Here is a 25,459-nt window from a genome sequence, read left to right as displayed (position 1 = left end):
TTTAAGAATGGATTGTAAGGCTACAGTTTGAGAAATGGCTGCTCTAGCACAGTGCACATAATAAACACTCAAATGCCTGTTGAATGACTGGATGAAGTTTTAAAATGACTGCTATCATTAAACCTGAATGACTGGGATAATGGGCCTGCTAGGACACGGAGTAGGTTTTAGTGAAGAAAAAAGTGTGTTTATGTTGAATGTGAGGTGGGACATAACAAAGCCAACTATAGTAGGCAGTTAGAAATTCAGAATTTGGGCTTGAGAGAAACTAAAATACCATTTTTTCTCCTTTCTAGTGAAAATTGCTTCTACCATAAACAGATCATTGAATAGCTATAACTTCACAATTGATTAACAAACATTAGCTCAGGGGCAAAAGTACAAGGGTGACCAAGGTACAATAATTAAATCTGATTTTTTTTTTTTTTTTTTTCCGTGACCGGCACTCAGCCAGTGAGTGCACCAGCCATTCCTATATAGGATCCGAACCACGGCGGGAGTGTCGCCGCGCTCCCAGCGCCGCACTCTCCCGAGTGCGCCACGGGCTCGGCCCCTGATTTTTTTTCTTATAGAATATTCAAACTTTTACCATACCCTCACTGAACTTCACACATGATACCTCACCTGAACTTGGAAAAGTCTATGCTTGAGAATAAGGTTTTCCTTTTTCTATGCTTATCACTAAATAACTTACAGGCTTTAGTGTACGTTCAGTAGTTCACAGACCCTTCAGAATATATCTCCCCCCTTCCCCCTCATCTTCAACTATTGGTCCTTGCAGTGGAGACTTGAGCCCATACCCAAAATTGATAAGCCAGGACCTACAGTTTCAGCAATGTTTCCTGAAAGCCTTATTACCATTTCAAACGAAATAAAATGTAATCATATGTTCCCTTTTGAACCACTCTAGTACACTGTCAGTCTTGGGAGATAACTATCTTCCTCTAATTACATTTCAAAATGTTTCTGAATGTTTTTTACCTCCCAAATATTTTGACTTTCATTCCCAATAACAGAATGGTCTGTAACTCAGTCATTTCTTGTTAAGATTGTAGATTCTCTTTCCCATCTTTTCACATTCCCGTGGTCCAGGAGACCTACTTCAAAGGTTAAAAACCAAGACACACAACTAATAGGTGGCAGTGTCATTTACGACTCAATTCCAGGCCTCTGAGTCCTGCTCAAAGCCCATTTCCTATTCTAGTCACCAGATTACAAAACACCATCCTAGGGGAATGGTGCAAACTATAGCCCGCTATATATTTGCATCAGTCTGGTCATGTTTTTATCACAGTATTTAATAGGATTAAAGCTATAATGAATCGAGCACAAAATGTACTGATACATTTCTTTTAAAAACTAAGCTAATACAAAAAATACGCATTTGTTCAACAGAATTAAATGTCCACTCTGTGGCAGGTACTGTGCCAGGCACTTGGTAAAATGGTAGTGGAAACAGACATGGTCCTTTGTACTTTCTGGTGCTGTGGACTGCTGACCAACCCTTTCCTAGTTTGAAGTTTAAATGGTTTCTTTCACCAGAAGTTGTTTCATGTTCATTCCATAAATAATGCAGCTGTGCATTCTGATAATGCTAAAAATGCCAGTCTAGGATATAAAACCATTATAAATGTCTTATTTCCAATTCATTATCAAGTGTGGGGTAGCAGATTAGGAAAACCAGACTAAGATTGCCAGCTATGCTGCTAATGTGAACTCTGTCCTTTCAAAGGAAGGAAGTACTGTGTTCTTTTATTCTAAATGGAGATATCAAAAGGTATTATGAGTAATACTTTTACTAACAGGACACTGAAAATCTAAGCTGAATGCAGCCAGATACTCCAAAATAAACTCTTGAGTACTATAAAGAGTTCCACATAAAAGCTCAACTGTTCTTTGTCCCAGCGAAGCACCATTTTCACAAGGACTTAATGCTGAGGTTATTGCATTTTCCACAAAACTATCTCAGGAAGGATTTGCTGCAACTGGAAAAGAATGAATAGTGATCCTGGAGAAAATAAAAAAGCTTATAGTATCCCCACATTAAAAGTTTTTCATTCAAAGATACATCAATTTTTTCTCTAGTTCTTTTTGAGAAACTAAACAACAAAAAAAATACTTTGACAGGTTTATGGTTGGCTTTGAAAAGCAACACATGCCTTTGTGTACTGAAAGAAAATTTAATTTGGCTTGTTGGTCCCACATCTCATCTACCAGTATTGCTGTTTACAAATATTAATGTCTTATACTACTACAAACAGTAAAGTATCTTTGTAATCCCTTTGATAAATCCTAGTTCTCTATTTCTATGTATTAATCTGAATAACAGATGTGTATTTTAATTTTTAAGGCAGGTGGTAAACTTTCCTATAGGTCTTGTGAGATTTAATGTTCTCACAGGGCAAACACTGGTCACAAAATGTAATAACGCTTCATTTTGGGGGGGTTGAGGTAAAGAGAACTTGAGTAACTGAATAGCAAAGCTGCATAGGCAATGAGATGTGGCCTAAGATGCTGTGATTATGTTCTCTGCCTTTCCTTTAGGCAGTGTAGCTTTCCACTTGCCACAGTGGAAAACAGGCTATAAAACCTGAAAAGTGTTCTAAACTCAAATCTCACAGCATTTTAATAGGCTTTTCGCGAGGCATCTTTAAAGCATAAGCATTTAAAAAAAAAAATACTAATTGCTCAGCTACGCCTTCAAAACAGCTCCAAGGAAAAGCTCTCAAGACTTTTTCCAATTCCAATTACATTCATGCCTTTTGCTAACCAGGGTGAAGAACTCTGGACTGGTTTAAACAGTGCAGGCTGAACGTTTGTTAATACTATTTTCCTCTCAAAGCAAGTTCTTCATGCTGACGTTTCCGTGTTGGGAAATGCAAATACTATTAATCATCTTCATTCTTTGCATTACCAAGGAGTTTTTCTCCATCTTGTGAAGGATGAACAAAAGTTTGGGGTGTACGTTTCAGAAGATAAACTGCAGCATGAAGACCCCCGATGTTTATCCAGACTGTATGCACTTTGCGCCACACACGTCCCATTCCAGATAATGCCTGTGTACACACAAAAAGCATAAAAAAACTAGGCTGATTCTAAACCCACCAGGGATCTTAGTTGACAGTTAAGAAATGCTAGGGGAAGAGAAAACAATTCCTATCCAAATTAATATCCCCAAGTCAACTTAAAAATATTCTACCTAAAGTTGCCACAGGCTGAGCTAATGTATATCACCTTGGTAAAGCATTTCTTGTCCTGAGTGAGTAGTACAGCTCGGCCTGTCCCGGGTCTACAGACACGGCTCATCTCCCGCAGGCAAGCTGGATAAAGGTTCCAGTTTCTCTTCTTAGACCCCATCCTATAAAAGAAGGACTAATGAATCAAACACTGCTGCAAAAAATAAATATCTAGGACTACATGAAATGAGAAGAAATTTTCATGCATTTTGAGGCATTGTCTAAAATGCCTAAATGTCAATGAAATAAGCTATCAGAGTTAGTAAAGTGCTTAGAATTTTGCATCAAAGACAACTATAATGATCATATAACCTGTCCTCTTGATGAGTATTACAAACAGTCAAGCTATATAAATCAAACCAGTGATTAGAAATCATTTGTCCTGAGAAAGTCAACCAAGTCTTCATCAACCTTTTTGTATGAAGTATTATGTAATTCAACAATGGGCTAGAAAGTGAATTACAGGTAATTTTTAAATGAGCCTCCTGTGATGGTTAGTATCAAAATTTAATACATTCCTGAGTTCTCAAAAACAAAGAAACATAATGGGTGAATCCATCATATTGTTAAGTGAAAAGCTACTCTGCCAAGTCTGCTAAAAGGAATTGGAGATTTTTTTTTCTGACTTTGAATAAGCTCAAAGAAAATACTGAGAGTTTTAGAAGACAACTGGGTGCAGGTGAAAGTAAAACTCATTTTTAAAAACACAATTCCCACCTTTTTCCAAATGGCATATCCGTTACAATAATATCCACGGAGCCTGTTCTCAATGGCAGATTGCAGATATCCCATTGAATAGCATCTATGGGCAAGCCCCAGGATGGTTTGCTGTGGGGACAAAGGAATGGTACTTCAACATATTCAACATATTAAAAAGAAAATTTCTCTCTATAAAAGAGACTGCTATAGCAAAATATAAAATGGTAAGAATATCAGAACGTCAACAATCAAAATTTTAAAAATAATATGTAGGAAGAACACAAGGTCACAAGATAAAACTATTACAATGACTGAAATGGAAAATCTACAAGAATGACAAGTAACTTTTAAAAATGGTTAAGATTGGTTTTCAAAAGATGTCAACATATATGTCATACAATTTAGGAAAACAAATTAGGGGACTACAAAATTGAAACAGAAACAGAACTGCAACAGACTTGAAAAACTATTTTTCACTGTTTTTCATCATAAGTAAGTTACATAACTGATGATGAAAAAGTTACTGAAGAAATATACACTGGAAAAAAATCAAACAACACTAAAGAGAAAAGCTTGTGAGCAATACATCTGAAGAAGAAAGTTTGATAAATCTACATAGTAATAACAGGAGACTTAAAGAAAAATACATATGTAAAATTGGTAAATATATAGGTAATTGTTTTAAGATTAAAAAACAAAAAAATACATACCATACTCTATAAAACAAGGCCAAGAAAGGAAAAGTTAAGATTGAAAACGTAGATGACAGAAGACAGAACAAATATAGTAAGTTATTTAAATCCTCCCCATTAAAACAAAGCAACTTGTTTACAAAACAAAATAATGCACAGGCTAAGAATTAAAGGCAAATCAAAGATTATGAGCAGAAATTAAAGGTTATAATAATGACATTTAGTAAAGAAGAATTGAAGGAAAAAATGCAATAAAGGTAAATGCTACATAATTTTTAAAAAATGCAGATACTGAAAATATGTATTACAACCACAAGATATCAATAACTGACAAAACAAAAGCCAAAAAATATTTAAAAATCAAGGTAGAATTGAAAGAAATACTACAGGTCGAATAGACGAAAACTGAAGGTACGGAGGTTGGAATAACAAATAAGATATAATATTTGGAAGCTAGAAAAGAAATTTGTTTAAAAATGTTTATCAAGTTTGAATCCCCCCCCAAACTGATCATACACTATACCTGAAATAAAACCTCGATAAATATGAAACAAGATATATCATAAGAATTCATAACAAGTTAATATTTAAGAAAATAAAAAACTTCCACTACTTGTATGTATAAATGATCTAAATGCCTGCTACTTCAAAGTTGATCCACAGACTAGCAGCATCAGTATTCCCAAGGAGCCTGCTAGAAAATGCAGACTCCTCAGGTCCTATCCAAACCTACTGAATCAAAATCTGCACGTTGGGGCCAGCTCATGGCTCACTTGGGAGAGTGTGGTGCTGTTAACACCAAGGCTGTGGGTTCGGATCCCATATAGGGATGGCCGGTTAGCTCACTTGGAGAGCGTGGTGCTGACACCACCAAGTCAAGGGTTAAGATCCCCTTACCGGTCATCTTTAAAAAAAAAAAAAAAAAATCTGCATGTTGACAGTACCCCCAGGTGATTCACATGTACATTAATGTCTGAAAAACATTGTCCTAAACAGCTAGATCATAAATGTAGTTAAGTATATAATAAATGACTTAGTAACAAAAACAGAATTATCAAAAATCTATAGTATATGGTCAGTAGTAGTACTCAGAATAAAACTCATATAACAGCATATAAACAAATAAACAAGTTAGAAAATTAGAAAACAAAAAAATCTCAATATCAACTATGGATTAAAAAACAAAGCACTGAGCATAAAACCAAAGAACAAATAGTATATGAAAGAACAAAACAAAGCACTAGGGAGCCTAATCAAAAAGGAAAATATGAAATTAGAAATGATAAGGGGATAGCAATATCTAGACATATTGCATCAGGCATACCATGTATAAATAATAAATGAGTACTTGAATAAAATGAACATATTTTTTAAAAACAACTGATTTCTACTTACAAATAAAGCCTCACACAGTTAACGGAGGCAGCTGTCTCTAGGTCTCCTAAGGCCAATTATGGGATACAGTACTATGTATTCAGCATGTGGAACATTTGTAAGACTTAACAAATCTGCTGACCACTACTTACTCCTGCCATTTTATAAGAGAACAAAGGACACCAACAGAAATGACCAAAGAAGCAAGTTCATGAGGCCTCTGGTAAGAAACTGTAGACCAAGTGACATTTCAACCAATTCTTCCCAAAGACAAAGACAGCTGAGATGTTCAAAACATGGTAAAAGCTGGCACAGATGATGTCATCAAATATAATTTGGAATACAGGGCTAGGCTTAAAATACTGTTAACAGCATACATCTGAAAAGGATGGAAAATAAATTTTCCCAGAAGCTAATGGACTTCCATGGGTATCAAAGGGATATATATGGTTGAAGGGCCTTAGAATTGTTTTGCTTGGAGAAGAGAGGATTTAGGGAGGAGGGGTTGTAGCTCTTCAAATACCTGATTTCAATCATTGTGTGACAAAGAGATGAGATTTTTTTCCTTTATGGACCCAAGTGAGAGAATTAAAACAAATCTATGGGAGGTACAGGGAAAGATTCAGTTCACTAAAATATGTGACTAGCACTCAAAGCTGTGCAAAGATGGAATCAGCAGCCTTCAGAGGTAGTCATTAGAAGTGTTTAAACAGGCTGGAAGGCTACTGGTCAGGGTCTCTTATAGGACATTTAGGCATCATAGGGATGCCTTGCAGGTCTCTTTCAACTTTGAGATTCTTTTAAGTGTCAATAGAGGAAAGGCTAAATAAACTGTAGTATTTCTATATAATGGAATATTATGCAGTCACTAAAAAACAGACTATGTGTTTAAAAATGAGAAATTAAAGTGAATCTATACAATCTTCTATTGTGTGGGGAAAAAGACACATGAATAAGAAAAGAAGAAGGAAGACAAAAACAGTTGTATTAGGGTGGGGAAATTATAGTTAAATGTTTCTTAAATATAAATTATTTTCAATAAATTTAAAATTTAAAAGGAGTCCCACAATATGTTCATTTTGGTTATAATGATATCACAATGAACTAGGGTATTAATTCATAAAGTCCAAACGAAAGTGATTAAAGTCCAAAAAATGCTATAAAATCTTTTAAATTAAATTTTTACCCTTCTTTAATTTGGTTCTTGGTCAATAAGGATGAGATGTTATTTGCTGCTCTATTCACAGCCAGTGGATTATTATCACCAGCAATATGATAACAGTTAGACCATTCAGTAGCTCCCTAAAAGATAAGAGTATGTATTAAAACAGAAGTAGCAAAGTGTAAAAAAAAAATGATTAAAAGAAAAATCACTTAAATCAATTGTCAATAAACAAGAAAATTCAATGCTTTTCTAAAGTGGCCAAACATTGCATGTTGTTAAACTTTGCTGGAAATGCCCTCCTTTTCTTTCTCTGCTTGCTAACTCCTACCCATCTTTCAAAGCCCAGCTCAAATGTCACGCCCTCTGTGACATCAACCCCAGCTGTCTAAGCTATTTCTCATCTGCCCCTCCAAAAGCACTTTGTACGTACCTGTGCCACTGACTGCACTTGTTCCATTTTTAGTTATTTCTATCCCTGTGTGCCTCCCAGCTAATCTGGGAATCCCCTGAGGACTGGTGTAGTATTTTATTCAATTCTTCACCCAGCCATATCTGGCACACACACAAAAAACCCCAAACAGATGTGGTTGGAAAAAATTAACCAAATCAAACTGACCAAGCCTATACTTTTGTGGTTGTGGGAGTTTACGTAATCTAACATATTGTAATATTTGAGAATTTCAAAATAAAATGCAATTTCCTTTTTATGATAGGCATTTGAATGATAACTACCATATCCTTGAAAGGATTTTGTAATTTTAAATCAGAAATATGTCAGTAGAACATAAATACTCAGGGCCGAGCCTGTGGCGCACTCGGGAGGGTGCTGCGCTGGGAGCGCGGCGACGCTCCCAGCGGCCGCGGGTTCGGATCCTATATAGGAATGGCCGGTACACTCACTGGCTGAGTGCCGGTCACGAAAAAGAAAAAAAAAAAAAAAAAAAAAAAAAGAACATAAATACTCAGCTGTCACATATCATTTGTGGAATGAGATGACACGTTACCCTAGGCCTGAACAATGCTCTATGAAGATTAACAGAAGGTTTCTGATGGGAAAGTAGAGAAAAGTTTTGCTCTCTGCTCAGGGATGAATAGCAAACACCTCTTCCTTTGTAAACTAACATACCTCTCATCCATGAATACAGTGCTTCATAACTTTTTCTTTTGCCCAGACACTTGAGGGTGATAACACACTCCTGACTATAATCCCACAATGACTTCAAACAAAAGGGAAGTTGAAGTATACCAGAATTTTGGGTGGGTGGGTGGGGATGTAGAAAGGACCTACAGAATTTGATGAAAGCCTCTCATGTGACTGTGATTCTCCAACATTCTTTAAGAAAACAAACAAAAAAGCCAAAAAACCATGTGGATTTTCAGTCTCAGAAAGACTTGGGTTTTACAGTTTCTAAGTTTTAAAGAAAGTATTCTAGACCAAGTATTTTAAATTAGTGAACAAATTTGTATATACACCCTGACCCTGTCAATCCCTTTCATGACTGTATTCATTTCGATCACATATCAGCTCAAGTTTTTCTACACTGGCATCCTTATGTCTATGCCTACATGGAAATGGTTCAAAATTTTCATCTTTTCTTGCTCCCTTTTTGATTCTGTTCTCTGGCTGTTTTACATTTCTCGACATGTAGTGACCTTAACTGCTATTTCACAGACAATATCATGGTTTAGTGCTAGAAAAGAACACTCTGCTTTGTTCCCAGAATTCTTTTCGCCCACAAGTGGGTTTTCTCTGTGTAGGTCTCTTTAGCCAGAGTAATATCATAGCTGTCACTAGCAGACCTCAGTAGTTATGTAGACTACCATGATTTTTTGCTTGGATTTTAATTTCTGGATCACAGGGTCATTTTCTAATTACATTTGAATTACTTTTCCCTTTCTTTGGATTTGCCTGTCTGTCCAGTTTCTACCCATTTGTGAAATCTGTGGTATGTCCCTGCATTTATTCCCACTGGCTTTTAGTATACTAAGTGGAAGAACTTACTGTATTTCACACAAATTTAAGCAATTTTACCGAGAGCTCCCTCTTCTAAATTGTTTATAAACATATAGATGATAATGATTCGGGGAGACTCTACTATTAGATATTCTCCCCTTAGAAAATGCCTTTCCATTTCTGGCTTTGCTTTGGGCAGTTTTTATGAGTCCTCTCAATATCATAGTAATTCTGAAAACTATTTAAGAGCATCTATTATGTAACATTGTTAGACTTCCTAAAATATCGAAATAATGTTCAAAGATTTCTCCATTTTACAACTATACTTACTCCTTCCAGGAACCTAAGTGGATTAAGAAGCACAGTCTCATAAAGATGAAAATCGCCTTCCTTCAATTTATGCTTATGCCTTCAATCATCCTTTCCCATTCAAGTCTACCAGCTTGTCTGTTACAGAAAGGGAACTCACCAAAAGTGTGTAATTCTCGGTTTTCTCTGTAATCCAGTGAATAGATATTACGAACTATCTAGTCCTTTGGCACTTGGCTATTTCAAATAAGTTATATTCTTTACACAATAGTTTCAACTTTATTATTGTAATTATTTTAGAACTCTTCAATTCACTGACTCAACCTTGGTGATTTCATTATGTCTAAATGACAATTAGATCTAGAACATTCTGGATATATTACTTGCTTATCTAAAAGCTAAAGAAAAGTTATTACCTCTATTGGTATTGCCCCTGTTCCACACATTGGATCGATTATTATATCAGTAGGTTGAGGAGCACAGAGCCTGGAGAAAAGAAAACAGCCTATGTGAAGAGACTAAACTGAAAGCTGAGGCTTCCACAGTGATGATTCCTGAAGCTATAAGGTTGAGGACCTGTCAAATAGCATGAAGAACACCAATCTACAATCATTTAAAAAATCAATTTGTAATTACATGTTAACTCTATATCCTACCACTTAAAAAAAAAGTCAATACATATAGCTAAAAGTCCCTTTTGACTACCATCTGAAGTCCCATTTCTCTCCCAGATGGAATTTAGCTTCTAGACCTTTTAAAATTCACAAACACACATTCATGCATACCTTTAGAAAATTCTGAGTGTTATTTTGTATATGAACCTCCATTTTTTTTTTCCCCCCGCCTAGGTCACAGTACCTGAACCTGTATTGTTACATTAAAAAAACTAAACGATGCTGGCCTGTTAGCTCAGTTGGTTAGAGTCTGGTGTTATAATACCAAAGACAGGGGTTTGGATCCCCATACCATACCAGTCAGCTGCCAAAAAACAAAACCAAAAAAAACTAAACATGTCTCAAGTAAAACATGTATCAATATAAGTTTACTGCCAATTAGACATTCAGTCTTCCTTTCCTTTTGAATTTAAAGATAATAACCTAGATATAAAAGTAACTGCTTTTTCTGCACAGCAAAAGAAACAATTAGAAGAGAGAAAAGACAACTTACAGAGTGGGAGAAAATATTTGCAAACTATCCATCCAACAAAAGATTAATATCCCGAATATACAAAGAACTCAAACAACTTAGTAAAACAACAAATAACCCAATTAAAAAATGGGCAAAGGAGCTGAATAGGCATTTCTCAAAGGAAGATATACAAATGGACAACAGACACATGAAGAAATGCAAAACATCACTTGGAAATGCAAATCAAAATGACACTGAGATATCATCTCAACCCAGTTAGGCTGGCTGTTATCAAACAGACAGAATGACAGATGCTGGCAAGGATGCAAAGAAAGGGGCACCCCCCAGACTGTTGGTGGGACTCTAAGTTGGTGCAGCCATTATGGAAAATGGTATGAAGTTTCCTCAAACAACTACAGATAGAACTGCCATACGATCCAGCAATCCCACTACTGGGTATATACTCAAAGGAATGGAAATGATCATGTCGAAGGAATACCTGCACCCCCATGTTTATTGCAGCTCTATTTACAACAGCCAAGAGTTGGAACCGACTTAAATGTCCATCGTTGGGTGACTGGATAAGGAAAATGTGGTATATATACACAATGGAATACTACTCTGCCATAAAAAAAGAATGAAATACTGCCATTCACAGCAACAAGAATGCATTTAGAGAATATCATGTTAAGTGAAATAAGCCAGGCACACAAAGAGAAATATTGCATGTCCTCACTCATAAGCAGGAGCTAAAAAAAAAAAAAAAAAATTTAAAAAGATACAACAATCACAATAATATGTTGAAATTTCAAAAGGAGAGAACAGAACTGAGGTTAGCAGAGGTGGGAAAGGTGGGGGAGAGCAGGTGGGAAGGGAAAGGAGAAAGGAATTGGTAAAGGGATATTAAAAAATGATTACATTGTTTAATGTTGAATATACTAATTATCTTGATTTAAACATCACATATTGCACACAGGTACTGATATTCAACTCTGTACCTCAGAGATATATACAATTGACTATGTTACAATAAAAAATAAAATAAATAAAAAATAAAAATAAAAATAATTGCTTTATTTTGAGACCTAGTTTTGCCAGGCATGGATTTAAGGTCTCTCCATGCATTATCGCATTGAATCCTCTTAACGGCCCTATTGGGTAGGTTACTATTATTCTTCTCATTTTACAGACAGGCTGATGCAAAGAAACTTTAAATTACCTGTCCAGGGACACAAAACTAGTATGTGACAGAGTCAGGATTAGAGGCATTACTGTTTATGGCTTAAATACTACGCCTTCTACGAAGCATCCCAGCCTTAGGCCACTAGGTTTCTCTTTCCTTCTCTTGTCTTTCTCTTCTTTTCATGTTCTGTTATGGGACTTACCACATTCTTTGGAACTAACACTGGGTTCTTACTGTAATACCTGTTCAACTCTACCTTCCTGTTCCTACCCCTCACTCAACACATGGCAACCTTCTTGGGGTAGTAAGCAACCCTATACTCCCATCCATTGCTGAAGGGTCGGGGTGAACACTTGAATGAACTGTCAATCAAATCCTCTCTTCCAGGAATATGAAATAAAGAGCTAGAAGCCTTAGGAAATATAGGCTGGTTGTTTGAAATCAGAAATATATAAATTTAGATGAAGGGGCAGCCATATGATGAGCATAGACAAGAGTCCACAGGATCTCAGGAGAGATAAAAGTGGCTGACTAGGTTTCTGGTGGTTTTCCAAGATCTGGTTCCTACCCTTCTTGAGACATGGCTTTCAGTTTTTCTGTGGATTCTCTAAGATTTCTCCTTATTTTTCCAGTAAACTCCCACTTTGGTACAACTGTCACTATTTTATTCTAAACTAGCTTACTTATGTTTCAAATATTTGAACCCAAAATAACTCTCTCTCCATATCTCTGGCTCCTACCATAATGCCTGGCAGCAGATGATAAAAGTTTGTTGAATGAAGACTAGCAGCTTTTTCTTAATCAAATAGGTCCAGTTTTCTACTATTATCATTGAATTAGTATGTTCTGATTGTGTTGAACTGTGACTCTGCCAATGAGCAGAATAAAAGAGAAGGCAAAGATTGGAAGAGAAGGAAATACAATTACAGTCACTAGCCGCAAAGCAACATTTCAGTAAATGACAGACCATATCTAGGACTGTGGTCCCATGAGATTAAAATACTGTGTCCTTATTATACTTTTTCTATGTTTAGATATGTTCAGATACACAAATACTTATCATTGTGTTACAACTGCCTACAGTATTCAGTACAGTAACATGCTGTACAGATTTGTAGCCTAGGAGCAATAAGCTATTACCAGAGCCTAGCTAGGTAGCAGGCTGTACCATCTAAGTTTGTGTAAATTCTGTGATGTTTGAACAATGCCAGAATTGCCTAATGAAGCATTTCTCAGAATGTATCCCTGTCATTAAGCAACGCATTTATACTTAACTACCAGGACATGCCAAGCACTGTATATAACAGGTATTGTGCATATGTGTCTGCATGTAATCCTCACTAATAATCCTTTAAGTCCCACATCAAACCTATTTTGTAGTCTGGAAAACAGAAGCTTAGAGAAGATAAACTTGTCCAAGTGGTGGAAGGAAGTACCCAATAAAAGGGACAAGGTCAATGAAGAGGGAAAGCTAGGTCTTATACTCTAAAAAGTAGAAAATTTCAAGATGATTCCAGGATTGCTGTGAGTATAAAATTTAAAAACATAAGTAAAAACTCTGTGTTCATTTACACATTATAAAAATCTCTGCTTTCATCTGCTTCACTGAACAGAAATAAAACACAGCAAAATTTGCTCTACCTTCTAACATACAGTATATCCTTTATAAACAGAAATGTGGCAACCCCATTAAAAAGGCAGATGAAAACTATCATTTTCATTTTAAAATCAAGGAAACTAAGATATTGGTTACATGATATTTGCAAGATCACAAGGAGTCAATATTGGATATATGTGCAAGAAATAGATCATTAGCTTTTTATCCTGTTTTTTTTTTTTTTTTTTTTTTTTTGGCAGCTGGCCAGTAAGGGCATCCTCGACCTTGGTGTCATCAGCACTGTACTCTAACCAATATCCTGTCTTTACCCACTAAATTCCAACACAGTACCTCACACACAAAATCAGTGTTTTGAAGGGAAAACTGAAACCAAGAGGCCACTTTAATCAGGACAGCAAACCCATTTTCTTACCTGAGCATCCCATAGGCAAGAGTTGATCTAAGAGTTGTAGGTCCAAAATGTGTAATATTTCTTCGATGAAGACTCTCTTCAGTCAATGCAATGCCCACGATGACTTCATTATCATGGATATTTAAAAGAACCTACAGTAAAGTTAAATAAGACAAAATAGTTTTAGGATTGTTCAAACTTCACTTATTACTAAGATTTTGAGGCTTTATCAATTTTTTTTACCTTTTAATTGAGGTATACTTTACATAAAGTGAACAAATCTTAAGTGTACAGGTCAGTATTTTTACCTATATACATACTGTATAACCACCACCCAGATAGATATAGAATACTTCTAGCACCCTTGCCCCCTCCAAGTCAATACCCACTCAAGGTAATCACTAATTTGACTACTACCACCACAAATTAGTCTTGCCATTTTTTAACTTCATATAAATGAAATCATATAGTATATACTATTTTTTGCTTAATTAAAAAATGTTTTATTCTTCTCATTCACTCTATTTATCACTTGGCTATAACCAGATTTCCTCCCAATTTTTATAATACAAACATATTTTAAAGGTTTATGGGTTTTTAAATATATTATTTAATTTATATATTTTATATATATTTATAATATTTATATAATATTATAATATTAATATATAATATAATATATAATATTAATATAAATATATAACATTTATACATATTTTAAATTTCTAACTTTTTTGGAAAAAAAATTCAAACATATAGAAGTGCTATAAGAATACTGGCACAATGAACTTCTAAGTATACACTTCACCTAGATTTACCGTTAACACTGTACACATTTGCTTTATCATCTATTATATTGTGTTCTTAGTATTTTTTCAAATTTGACTCATGTAGTAAAAATGTCTGTGAAATAATGGCTTTCTTTATCCTAGTTACAGTTTTCCTAACACGCAGTTAAACTATTCAAATAAAAATAGAAGATGTTCCCTAATCTCCCACCTAAAATTTCCTCATGATGATCCTAGCAGCAGCAGCAGCAGCAGCATCAGCAAAGCACACAAGCAAGGCACTGTTCTTTACATTGACGACCTCATTTCATAGTCACACCCTCTTAGCTGGGTCCTATTATCTCCCTTTACAGATGAGAAAACTGAGGCATAAGACATCAGCTCACTTGCTCATGGTCATTCAGCTCCTTAAGTTGGGATTTGAACCCAGGAAGCATGACTCTAGGAACTGTCCTCTGGGTCACCTTGCTAACTTTTGGAAATCTCTGTGCTAGTTAGCCTATACATTCTCACAACAGCTATATGAGAAAAAGGATTGGGGAGCTGTTCTCCCGATTTCATACGCAAAAAAAAAAGTTACAGAGTAAGAGACTTGCCCCAGATTCAAGTGTCCCCAAAGCAACAGAAATTGATTTCTTGGTAAAACCATCAGCTGCTAGGGGCCTTTTAAGCTGTCATATATTTAAAGATTCTTCTTCCTTTTGCCCACATCAATTACCTGGATAGTAAAGGATCAAGACCAAGGAGAGTAAGCATGCTAATGAGAAGTATCTAGATTTGGGAACTAGGAGAATTTAAGAAAGAGGAGAACTGGCTCTAGGATGAGTATGTACACTATGTCCTGGTATGAGGAAGCTCAGATTTGTTTTAAAAATGTACTCTTCTTAGTAGCAAAACTCTACAACCAAGACACACAAAATAACTGTTTTAATTTTGGTTTAATTTTATAATCTGAAAGTCTACAGAATGTAGTAAAAAAGTACTAGATTAGAAATCAGAAGACTCATGTCTTGACAGCTCCCATCTATTGGGCACTTAGTATGTGATGCGTATTACACCAAATACTTTAAATGTATTATTTCACTTAACCTTCAGGACACTCTTAAAGGTATACACTATTATTGGCTCCATTTGAAACAGAGGCTGTGAGAATATTTTGTCCAAAAAAAAGTTACACAGTTGTGGAGTCAAAATATTGATCCAGACCTATCTCTATAGCCCATGCTCTTCTTAACCACACCCTACTAACTCTATTGCCTTACTTTAATTGTCCATAAGATTGGGTTAGTCTGGAAATTCTACAAATCTGTGACAGCATTCTTGAATCATCACAGAGTCTGTACCTACCTCAACATCAAAGTTGGTCATGTCAGCCTTCCACTTAAAATAATCTTGAACAGCACCCCCAAAATTTCTTGCGGCCTCATTTGAGGTGAAGCAATGTTTCTCTCCTGCCCTGTTGCATGTGACTCTAAACTTCAGCACTTGGGGCTCAGTTTCTTCTTTTGAGATTTCATCAGTGTCACCTCTGCAAGATGCCAAATCATCACTTACTAACGTTGATATCTCCTCTTTGATGGCTGGATTTTCATAGTAGTCTAAGATTTGTGAATCTAAAGTATTGTTAGTGAACTCTTTTTTAATATCTCTCTCATCTGTTTTGTCTGCTTGTCCATTATCAATCTTCTCTTTACTTGAATTTTGATTTATCTTTTTGCGCTTTGTTTTTTTTTTCTTAAAACTGGTGTTAATTTTCCATACTTTTAAAGGGTCTGACCATGGGAGTTTTCCAGCCAAGTCTTCAAAATCCTGTAGAACTTCTTCCTATAAAGGACGGAGAAGGAAATCAATTCATTTCTCACTACTTTAAATGAACAAATGAATAAATTCCTACTTTCTTACAGATAGTCTGTATCCATGAAGGATTGGTTTCAGGACCCATAAGGATACCAAAGTCTGTAGATGCTCAAGTCCTTTATATAAAATGGGATCGTATTTGTGTATAACCTCCTATATGCTTTAAAATATCTCTAGATTACTTTTAATACCTAATACAGTGTAAATACTGTGTAAATAGTTGTTAATACTGTATTGTTTAGGGAATAATGACAAGAAAAAAAGTTTGTACACATTCAGTACAGGTGCAACCATTGCAGGCCTGACTACACTGTTGATCCATGATTGGTTGAATCTGAGGATGTAGAACATGTAGATATAGAGGGCTGACTTACAATGATCATTATGTTGGAGGTGATGGAAGTGCAGAACAAAAGAGTAAATAAAATAATGCCCACAATTAAAGAAATTCAAATCCCATTGATAAATTAAGATATATACACATTAAGCCACTAAAGAATAATACAAGACAGAATGGTAGATTGGAAGTAGGGCTTCAAGATTAAAATTTAAGCAGTAAGAAACTATTAAACTTGAAATACATGCAGTACGAAACTACTTCAGCAAGAGAAAGTGGGTAGGTGAAAGACGAGGAAGAAGGGCAATTTATCTCTCACTGACTGACTTCCTTTTGAATTTTGTGCTGTGTATATCTATTAACTATTTTGAAAAGCGAAATACTTTATAAGAAAAAAAAAAACTAAGAAATTAGAAAATGTACCTATCCAATTTCTAAACAGTATAGAAATGGCTATCTTTTTAAAAATTAAATATGATGATGCCCCTCCCTTGCTTAAAGTCCTTCAACAGCTTCCCACTACACACAGAGAATCTAAATTCATTAAAATGCCCAACATAATCTGACTCCTGCCTATTCCTCTCACATCATTTCATGACCCTTCTGTCCCACACTTCCTACCTCTGCTTAGAAGATATTTACTTTACACAGTCCCTTTGCACTGCTGGCACCTTTCTCATTACTTAATAAGCAACTGAAAAGGCATATCCTCTGAGAGGGCTGCTCTACTTACAGCAGTTCTCCCCAGTCATTTCTCTTCCTGTTTTCTTTGCAGTACTTAGCATTATGTGAGGTTACTAAGTTTATGTACTGTTCCCCATGAAGGCTCCTCCCAGAAGGTAAGTGCATGGTGGAAAGGGCCTATTTGCCTTTACCACGTCTATAAACCATATGCCTAGAACAGTACCAGCATGTAAAGGTCCTCAATAAACAGCTGCTGGATAATATGTGATTAAATGTAAAAATGGGAAGTATAGTGCTGTGCTGTTGAATATAGCAGCCAGTAGCCACAGGTAGCTATTAAAATTTAAATGATTTAAAATGAAATAAAATTAAAGTGAGTTCTTCAGTCACTGTAGCCACATTTCAACACTAGCAGTTAGTGGCTACCATGTTGGATGTGCAGACAGGGAACGTTTCTATCAGAAAGTTCTACTGCACAGTGCCAGTACAGACAGTATATGTATGTTACTAAAGATCAAAGTAGAAAGAAATCAGTGCTAACTGACAGAATTCAGACTAGGAAATGGAAGTGAATGAAGGCTTTGCTACTACTTGAAACCTGTTGAAATAGTATCAAACTTCGGTGTTAGCAAATTCAGAGAGAGAGAGAGCGAGAGAGAGAGAGAGAGAGAGAGAGAGTGTCTAACTTCCCTATAAAGGACCTCTAGAGAACTAGAGGGTTTAAGATGGTGACATAACACTGGCACAACCTTTCTTTCTTTCTTTAGAAACTGCTCTAAAAGAAAAAACAACAGAAATACCAACTGCATCTGGATTAAATCAACATATCTGTAACCCTGAACCAACATAAGAATTCCAAAGTGCAGTGAAGGTTAAACAGAGATGCAGGAAGATATGGAAGGGGAGAATGCCTACAAATCTCAGACAAAGGGTAAAACACAGTCTGCAAAGTAGCAAATAAACTTTGTTTGGAACAGCAGGGAAAAACTATTTGGATTGACGGAGGTAGCTTCCCTGGATCTTGTTTGTACCAAGCAGCAGCAGGGGAGGAAAATGAACCTGAAAAAGGAATCTCACAGTCATTCTGTTTTTGTTGGACACAGTCCATTGGTAAGGTAGAACTGGAGAGAGATACTCCAGTTGTGAATAACCCTGAAGCTACTGATCCCTTTAACCAGGGGGAAGTAAAAGTTAAAAAACCTAATTCAGTGGTATGGCAATTATACCTCAATAAAGCTATTTAAAAAAAAAAAAAGAACTCATTCACTTACAACCCTTTGTCAGACCAGGAAGATTTCCTGCTGGTCTAGAACACCTTCCTGGCTTCTCCCATCACAAGAACCTCTTCTAAATAGCAGGTCCAAGAGGAACTTCCTCATTCAAAGATGAGCAATTATCAAAAGTTACCAGCACAGGACTTATATGAAAGTAATAAGACCAAAAAATTGACCAGAAAAACTGCCACAAAGCAGTTTAAACTGTGATCAAACACAATAACATGATATCAAATATGTAATGAGGAAATAACTTTGTAAAATAGCTCAAAGCAGAGATACAAAAGCAGAAAAATGATGAAGTGAGCCACCAGAAGGAGATGGAACAGAGGTTTATAGAATTCAAAGAAAAAGTAGGAAAAAAAAAAAAAAAAAAAAACTTCTGCAGACCACATTGAAAGCAGCATATATAAAAGACACTGCTGAAAACACAGTAAAGGATGCAAAGCAAAGCAAAGCAAATAAAATGGAAATTAGCAAAAAGTAAAAAAGGATTTCAGAGAAAATAAATATGACAGTCAAAAGATATCATACATATGTATAACTGGTTTCCCTAAACTGAAATTTAAAATAGTAAGACCAAAAAATTTTTTTTCAAATAATTCAAGAAAATTTTCCAGCTATGTTAAGTGGATTGACTTGTCCTGACAATGAATTTTCAACAATGAGACATAGTCTAGTTAACTTATTAGACTTCAAAGATTTTTAAAAAAAAAGTCATCTGGGCATCAAGCAAAGACATCAAGAAAGCAACAAATAAGGGGAAACGATATCAGCATGGCCTCAGAGTTTTCCATGGCAACATTTAATGCTAGAAGAGAATGAACACTGCCTATAATATTCTTAAGGAAGAAAAGTGTACCTCCAAATTTTATATCTGAACTATTAACCAAATATAAATGTGAAAGACAAACATTTCTGAACCCATGCCATTCAAGAAATAAAAAGAAAAATTATAACAAAAGGACAGGTAATGCGCCTATAATCTGTTTAACTACAGGATTAAAACGAAAACAAAGGTAGAGAGGATGACTATAAAACGGAAGGTAAACGTTACAAACTGGAATGTAATTAGGAAGGAAAAGGTAAGAGAAGATGTGAAGTAATTTAAGCATGCTGATATCCTCATCTCTAATACCCAGAGGTCAAAGGACAGAAGTTAAAGCTGATAAATAAAATATAAGCATATTTAAAGGTATAAGGGTCAACGTGAAGAAAAATAATAAAATTGGAAAGTGGAAGTGAGAAGAGGAAAATATGCCAATTTCATCATTGCTCTCAGTAGGGATTAAAAAAATACTGTGTAAATACTAGTAAACACATGATGTAGATATAAAAAAAAAAAGCAGAATGTATACCATAAACGTGATAGAACTAAGACCAAACATTTCTACCATATTAATAAATATCAATGGGATAGACTCTCTTATTAAATACAAAGATGACCCTAAGATTGAATACATACAAGGACAGAGCTGACAAGTTAGCTCACTCAGAGCGTGGTGCTGATAACACCACTGTCAAGGGTTTGGATCCCGATACTGGCCAGCCATCAAAAAAAGAAAAAAAACCCCCCAAAAAACCTATATCTATCTATATATATAGATATATATGGATGTATATAGGATATTCATTACACCACTATAATAGCAAAAGAGTGTGAAGACCTAATATACTAAAATAGGACTGGTTAAATTATGATACAGCCACATAATGAAATACATTCAGCCAACTCCAGCAATGATACTGGCATGATCTCCAAGACATATGGCAAAAAGCACAGCACAGAAGAGTATGTATGCCATGCTTCCATTTATGTAAACAAGTAAACAAAATATACATATTCATCAAGTATCTCTAGAAGGATACTCAAGAAATGTGGTAGCTGTTGCCTCCAAGGAGGGAAATGCATGGCATGGTGATATGGGAACAAAGACTTACTTTTCACTGTATATCCTTTCAGTCTTTACAAGTTTGCTCTAAGTACACGTATTAACTAGTTTTTAAAAACCCATATAAATCAAAAATTTGTCAGCCTTAAAAAGGGGGAGGGGGCTAAAAACTTATGTATTATCTGAATATTTAAAAATAAGAGAAATTATAAGAATGCTTAAACAGGCTTTTTATAATACAACAAAAAGTATAAAGCCATAAAGAACAAATTTGATGACTAATAGAATGAAAGCTAGAAGCAACTGTTTAAAAATGAGGTTTTACTGGGGCATGTTGTAATTTAAGTCCATTAAGTACAGGGCGTAACAGTTTTTCATGGTCAGACACAGAAGTTTCCCTTGCACAAACATGAAAATCTGTCTTAATTCTTTCTGCTCTTCCTTTGGGACTTCCACCAGGAACCTCTTCTGCAGTTATTTACAAAACAACTCTGGAAAACTAGCTCATATAGAATCATTCCATAATAATCAAATTTACCTATAATTAGAGATCCAAATCACCCAAAATAATAAACTTCAGGGTTGCAAAAATGCAGGAATTTAAGAAAATATTAATAATGCCCTAGTAAGTTAGAGACGAGAATTTAAGATGGAAACAGTTTTAAAAAAATACATGTTAACATTAATACATGTACAGAATTGGCTATTAAAGGTTTAAAATACTTAGCAGCAAAAATTTTCAATAGACTGCCTATTATTTACTACTATAGTTTCATAGATATAATTCAGTTGGCAATGACTATCAGAAGTCTGAAAGGTTATAATACAAGTGTTGAAAGTCACATTTCTAGTTAATAAAATATTTATCTATTTTCAGCCTAAATTCTTTTAGGTCTGGTTTTATTTTTTCTAGGCTGTGGGTTCATATCACTTTTATTGGTTTTGGACAGTGTTTTAGAAATCAACCTGTTGTCAATAAATAAAAATTAGAGAATTAGGCAGCATATCACGGTTGTTTTTAAAAAAATAATTTCTAAGATAGGCAATAAAATTGATAGAATAAAGTTTTTAAGCATTTGACTAAGGAAATCTGACCAAAAAGCAATGTGGAAAAAAAACTAAAGCCTTACTACAATCTGTTTTCAAACTTCAGTTTAGGCAGCAGCAGAATATTTAGGACTCATGCTAAATATGTGTTGGAGACAAAGCTGTTGTCTTAACAACTGACGGAATATTTAGATATTACTTTGGGTTTATTTCAAAAAATTAAGTTAGAGAAGAAAGCAGGGCAAAAGCAGAATGGTGAAGTATTATTTGTAGATGACAAAAACTGTCATTTGTTTTTTGGTTTACACTCTGGAAGCAATTCTAGTTTGGAACCATCTACTAGTATATCAGCAAAGCTAATCTAAGGTTCATATCTTTTGTAAGAAAGTTAATTTGTTTTATTTCTTATAAACTTCAGTGTTTCTCAATACTGATTTTTAAAAATGACTTTTGGGACGGACTGTCATCATATCTCTGGATTTTATCGTAAAGGCCTCAATTATAAAAGCAATAGTAATGCTAAAAGATAGACAGAATGTGAAAAGTGGAAATAATCTCTTTGGGGAAGATGGCTGAAAATCAACTACCATGTTTGGGATAGCTCACCTTTGTTTTTTGGAACTGGTAATCTTTAAACTCCTGAACAACTACAAATAAGTTATCAACTGATCTCAGACAATGAACCTGGGGAGAAAAAAAAGTTAGAAACAAATTCCTGAGAAATCTTTTGAATAACACAAGCTATCAACAATTAAATATTTTTAAAAAGTTGGTACAATGGTTTTAAAGCAGCTAATACCATATTTTATATTTCTAAAATTTCCCATCTCCCTAGTCCCCCATCTGTTTGGTTACTCATCAGCTTCTGCTTTTCCCCTAGAGAAAGGGAAGGGCAGATGGAAAGACAGAAACTTGAAGTGTTATGTGGGCAACACTGGGTGAGAAGGGAAAGATGAAGACAATCAAGTGGGACTTTATCATATTTCCCTCATGGCTCTCCAAGGTACAGTGTGTATAGCAGTGGCTAAAAGCACTGAGTTTGAGCTCCAGCTCTGTGATTAGTCACTAACCAAGTGACACTGGGCAAATTATTTAATCTTCCTAAACCTAATGATTAAAGAGGATAATAATGTTTATTTTCACAAAGCTGCTGAAGGCATTAACCAAAATATAGAATGGAAAATACCTGCTTACCAAATATATACTGGGCGCCTACTATATGCCAAGCTCTAAGAGCTTGGGATAAATTGGCAGAAAAACACCAAACAATCTCTGCCTTCATGTTGCTTATGTGGTAATGAGATATATCTTAAGCTTTTGTTATAGTGGGACAGCAGTTTGCTGACCTTCACTTCTCACCTTAAGTGATTTCTTGTTACTTCTGAGCAAGAATTTCTTCGACACAGATTAAAAGAAAAATCACTTTTATGCTTCATCACCAAAGTCTAATCTTCAGCTAGATGCTGAAGTAAATAAATTAAAGGTATAGGAGATACTCAGAATTTCTTCAAAAGTCACATAAGGATTCTTTCTGGTGAATTAAATCCTCTGGAAATACTAGGATCACTTCTAAAAATATAGCAAACCTACTAGTCAAACTTACAAATCAGTACCCAATAGAAAATGCAGTAATATTTTATATCACCTGATTTAGGGCAGAGCCATGAAAAGCAAAAAGGATTCCAAAGGGGTCTGTAAACTAGAAAGGAAGTATAAAATGACCAATATAGAAAACTACTTTAAATATTGCTTCATTCAAACCTGAGCCAGCCTTTCCACTGAAACATCAAAATATATCTTTCCCCGGTCTTTGCTGATTTTGCATGATGACCCCAATTTCTCTTGCACTTCATCTGCAGCTGTTTGCTCAAAGCCAGTAGGTACAGTGGCTCCAATAATGACTTGGAGTTGCTCAGACTCACTTCTGAGGCCATTGTCTGTCACTTGTATAGAACTCTCGTCCTCATGAAGGTTCACATCCAGGAGTTGGTTAGCAGCTTCTTGAATGTCAGACATACTGGCAGTGTTGCAAGAACCCTAACACAGTCCATTTAAAAGCAGTGCAGAAAAGAAATCCAAACATTATCACTTTTTATTTCAGCTATACTTAAAAATATTTGCTTTGAAAGGCAGGAAGAACCAGGCAACACAACTGATATAACACCACAACTGATAGAACCACACACCTTCCCTCGTGCCTTCGGATCCCAGAGGGTTGTCTCACAGTCACTGTCTGATATAGACATATTCAATCAGCACATCTGATTAAGTATTCAACAAAGTTAAAAGAGTTGAATAAATATGGTCAGAGTGCAGGTTGTAAAAGATGATGTTATTATTAAACAGGCAATAAAGGTACATGGAAGAAGAGGCAGGCCAGTAAGGGTATTATTTCCACAGCATTACAATATTTGGTTCGGAGTTATCTACGTTGATAAAAGCCATCTCATAACTACCACAGTTAATAAAAACAGAGGATGCTAGAGCACATTCAAACACATTTCTGCATCTAGTGCTTTTAGCTAGCAGTTACGATTATGGGGCTTTGGAGTTTCAGGTAGATATGGGTTTGAATTCTGGCCTCCACCATTCATAGGTTGAATGACCAATTTTCCCAAGCCCCAAAAATGGGGATTAAATAATACTTCTCTCCTAAAGTTGCTGGGAGATTTAAGTGAGAGTAGCACATTGCCAGGCCAATAATTAAAACTTAATAGGATATCTATCTTCCTCCCTCCTGTGACGCTGACAATGATTCGTAATTTAAAAATAATTAACTGAACACCTACTTTTTTTTTTGGCGGCTGGCCGTCCAAAGCCTTGACTTTGGTGTTATCACCAACTAGGCCAACCGGCCAGCCTAACATCTACTATTTAATAACAACAAATATTTAAATGCGTACTACATGGCAGGCTCTGGGATCCACAAATGGGCATCAGGGGAGATCTCTGAAACACATGAAACAGTAAACCGAATTTCCTATATTTGAGTGTTTGGGGATCAATGGCTCTCACCCGATTTTCAAAGGGTTTGTGACTCAAAACAACTTGATAAGGCACAGAGTGCCTACACTGTCCTTGTGTTGTACCAGGGACAGGCGACAGTTATTTAACATTAATAGATCGGTTCGGGCCCTTAAAGAGCGCACGCACAATCACTGTGAACGCGATCTCTTTCTATATAAGGCAGTTGAAGCCAGTGACAGAACGTGTCCTCCCCAAGGTCAGAGAGCCCAGCAGTGGCGCAGAAAACCCCGTCTCCCGACTTCCACCCGCAAGGCCCGCGGTTACGGGAATCCCGGGAAGCGGGAGAAGGCCATGGAGAGGCGGCGAGACGGTCTCCGCCGTTGGACCCGGCTGAGGTGCGGCCCGGAGCCGCCCCGACCGCAAAACGAAGGCCGCCCCTTCCTCCCGACGCTGAAGGGACATAGGCGCCACACACGGCCACTCCCACCCGCCACCCGGTTACCGGCCGCCAGCACAGACCCTTCCGGCTTGAGCACCCCGTGGGCACAGCGTGCTCAGGTCACGCCGCCGGAAGCCCCCTCGCTGCCCCCGGAAACAAAAGTGCGGGGCACGGCGGCAACCGCCCGGACAAGGTCGTGGAGACAGGAGCATGCGCATAAATCTCTGTGCGGCAGGGGACCGGATCATTGCAAACCGAAGCTGGAGGGTGGCGATCCTCATCTCCACTCGTAGTAATAGCTAATTAACATTTATAGAGCGCTGTACCGAGTGCTGGGTGAGTGCTTCGCAGGCGTCATCTCATTTGTTCCAACAATTATGAAGTGGCAGGGCTGATCCCCGTTTTAAAGACGGAGAGACTTAGTC

The 25,459-nt window shown here is 36.2% G+C and overlaps 1 protein-coding gene across 5 annotated transcripts; it reads right to left on the bottom strand.

Annotated features, from left to right (window-relative positions):
• Window positions 1–1,280: 1,280 nt before the first annotated feature.
• Window positions 1,281–25,172, bottom strand: THUMPD3 (THUMP domain containing 3). 5 transcript variants are annotated; one of them, XM_063113604.1, is made up of 11 exons: window positions 24,920–25,153; window positions 24,418–24,577; window positions 23,390–23,665; window positions 22,235–22,312; window positions 15,885–16,361; window positions 13,771–13,901; window positions 9,846–9,915; window positions 7,188–7,303; window positions 3,954–4,064; window positions 3,235–3,358; window positions 1,281–3,056 (listed from the first exon to the last, which is right to left on the bottom strand). In XM_063113604.1, the coding sequence occupies exons 2-11, from the start codon at window positions 24,493–24,495 to the stop codon at window positions 2,889–2,891; spliced, it is 1,629 nt and encodes a 542-aa protein (XP_062969674.1). In that variant the 5' UTR covers window positions 24,496–24,577; window positions 24,920–25,153; the 3' UTR covers window positions 1,281–2,888. The 5 variants fall into 5 exon arrangements, with proteins under 5 accessions (XP_062969674.1, XP_062969675.1, XP_062969676.1 ...); XM_063113605.1 differs by lacking the exon at window positions 24,418–24,577 and adding an exon at window positions 23,815–23,889 and having other exon boundaries at window positions 25,098–25,117; XM_063113606.1 differs by lacking the exon at window positions 24,920–25,153 and adding an exon at window positions 23,815–23,889 and having other exon boundaries at window positions 24,418–24,461.
• Between the last annotated feature and the right edge of the window lie 287 nt (window positions 25,173–25,459).

Source organism: Cynocephalus volans, chromosome 11, assembly GCF_027409185.1.
Source record: "Cynocephalus volans isolate mCynVol1 chromosome 11, mCynVol1.pri, whole genome shotgun sequence".
NCBI lineage: Eukaryota > Metazoa > Chordata > Mammalia > Dermoptera > Cynocephalidae > Cynocephalus > Cynocephalus volans.
The sequence above is the reverse complement of the archived record's forward strand: the minus strand, read 5'-3'. Positions and strand labels throughout refer to the sequence as shown.

Coding starts and splice junctions, on each gene's coding strand:
- THUMPD3 (XM_063113604.1), bottom strand. CDS start 24,495: ATGTTAGGCTGGCCGGTTGGCCTAGTTGGTGATAACACCAAAGTCAAG. Junction 23,666..24,417: donor GCCAGCCGCCAAAAAAAAAA/GTAGGTGTTCAG, acceptor GGACTGTGTTAG/GGTTCTTGCAACACTGCCAG. Junction 22,313..23,389: donor CAGTGGAAAGGCTGGCTCAG/GTTTGAATGAAG, acceptor TTTTCTCCCCAG/GTTCATTGTCTGAGATCAGT.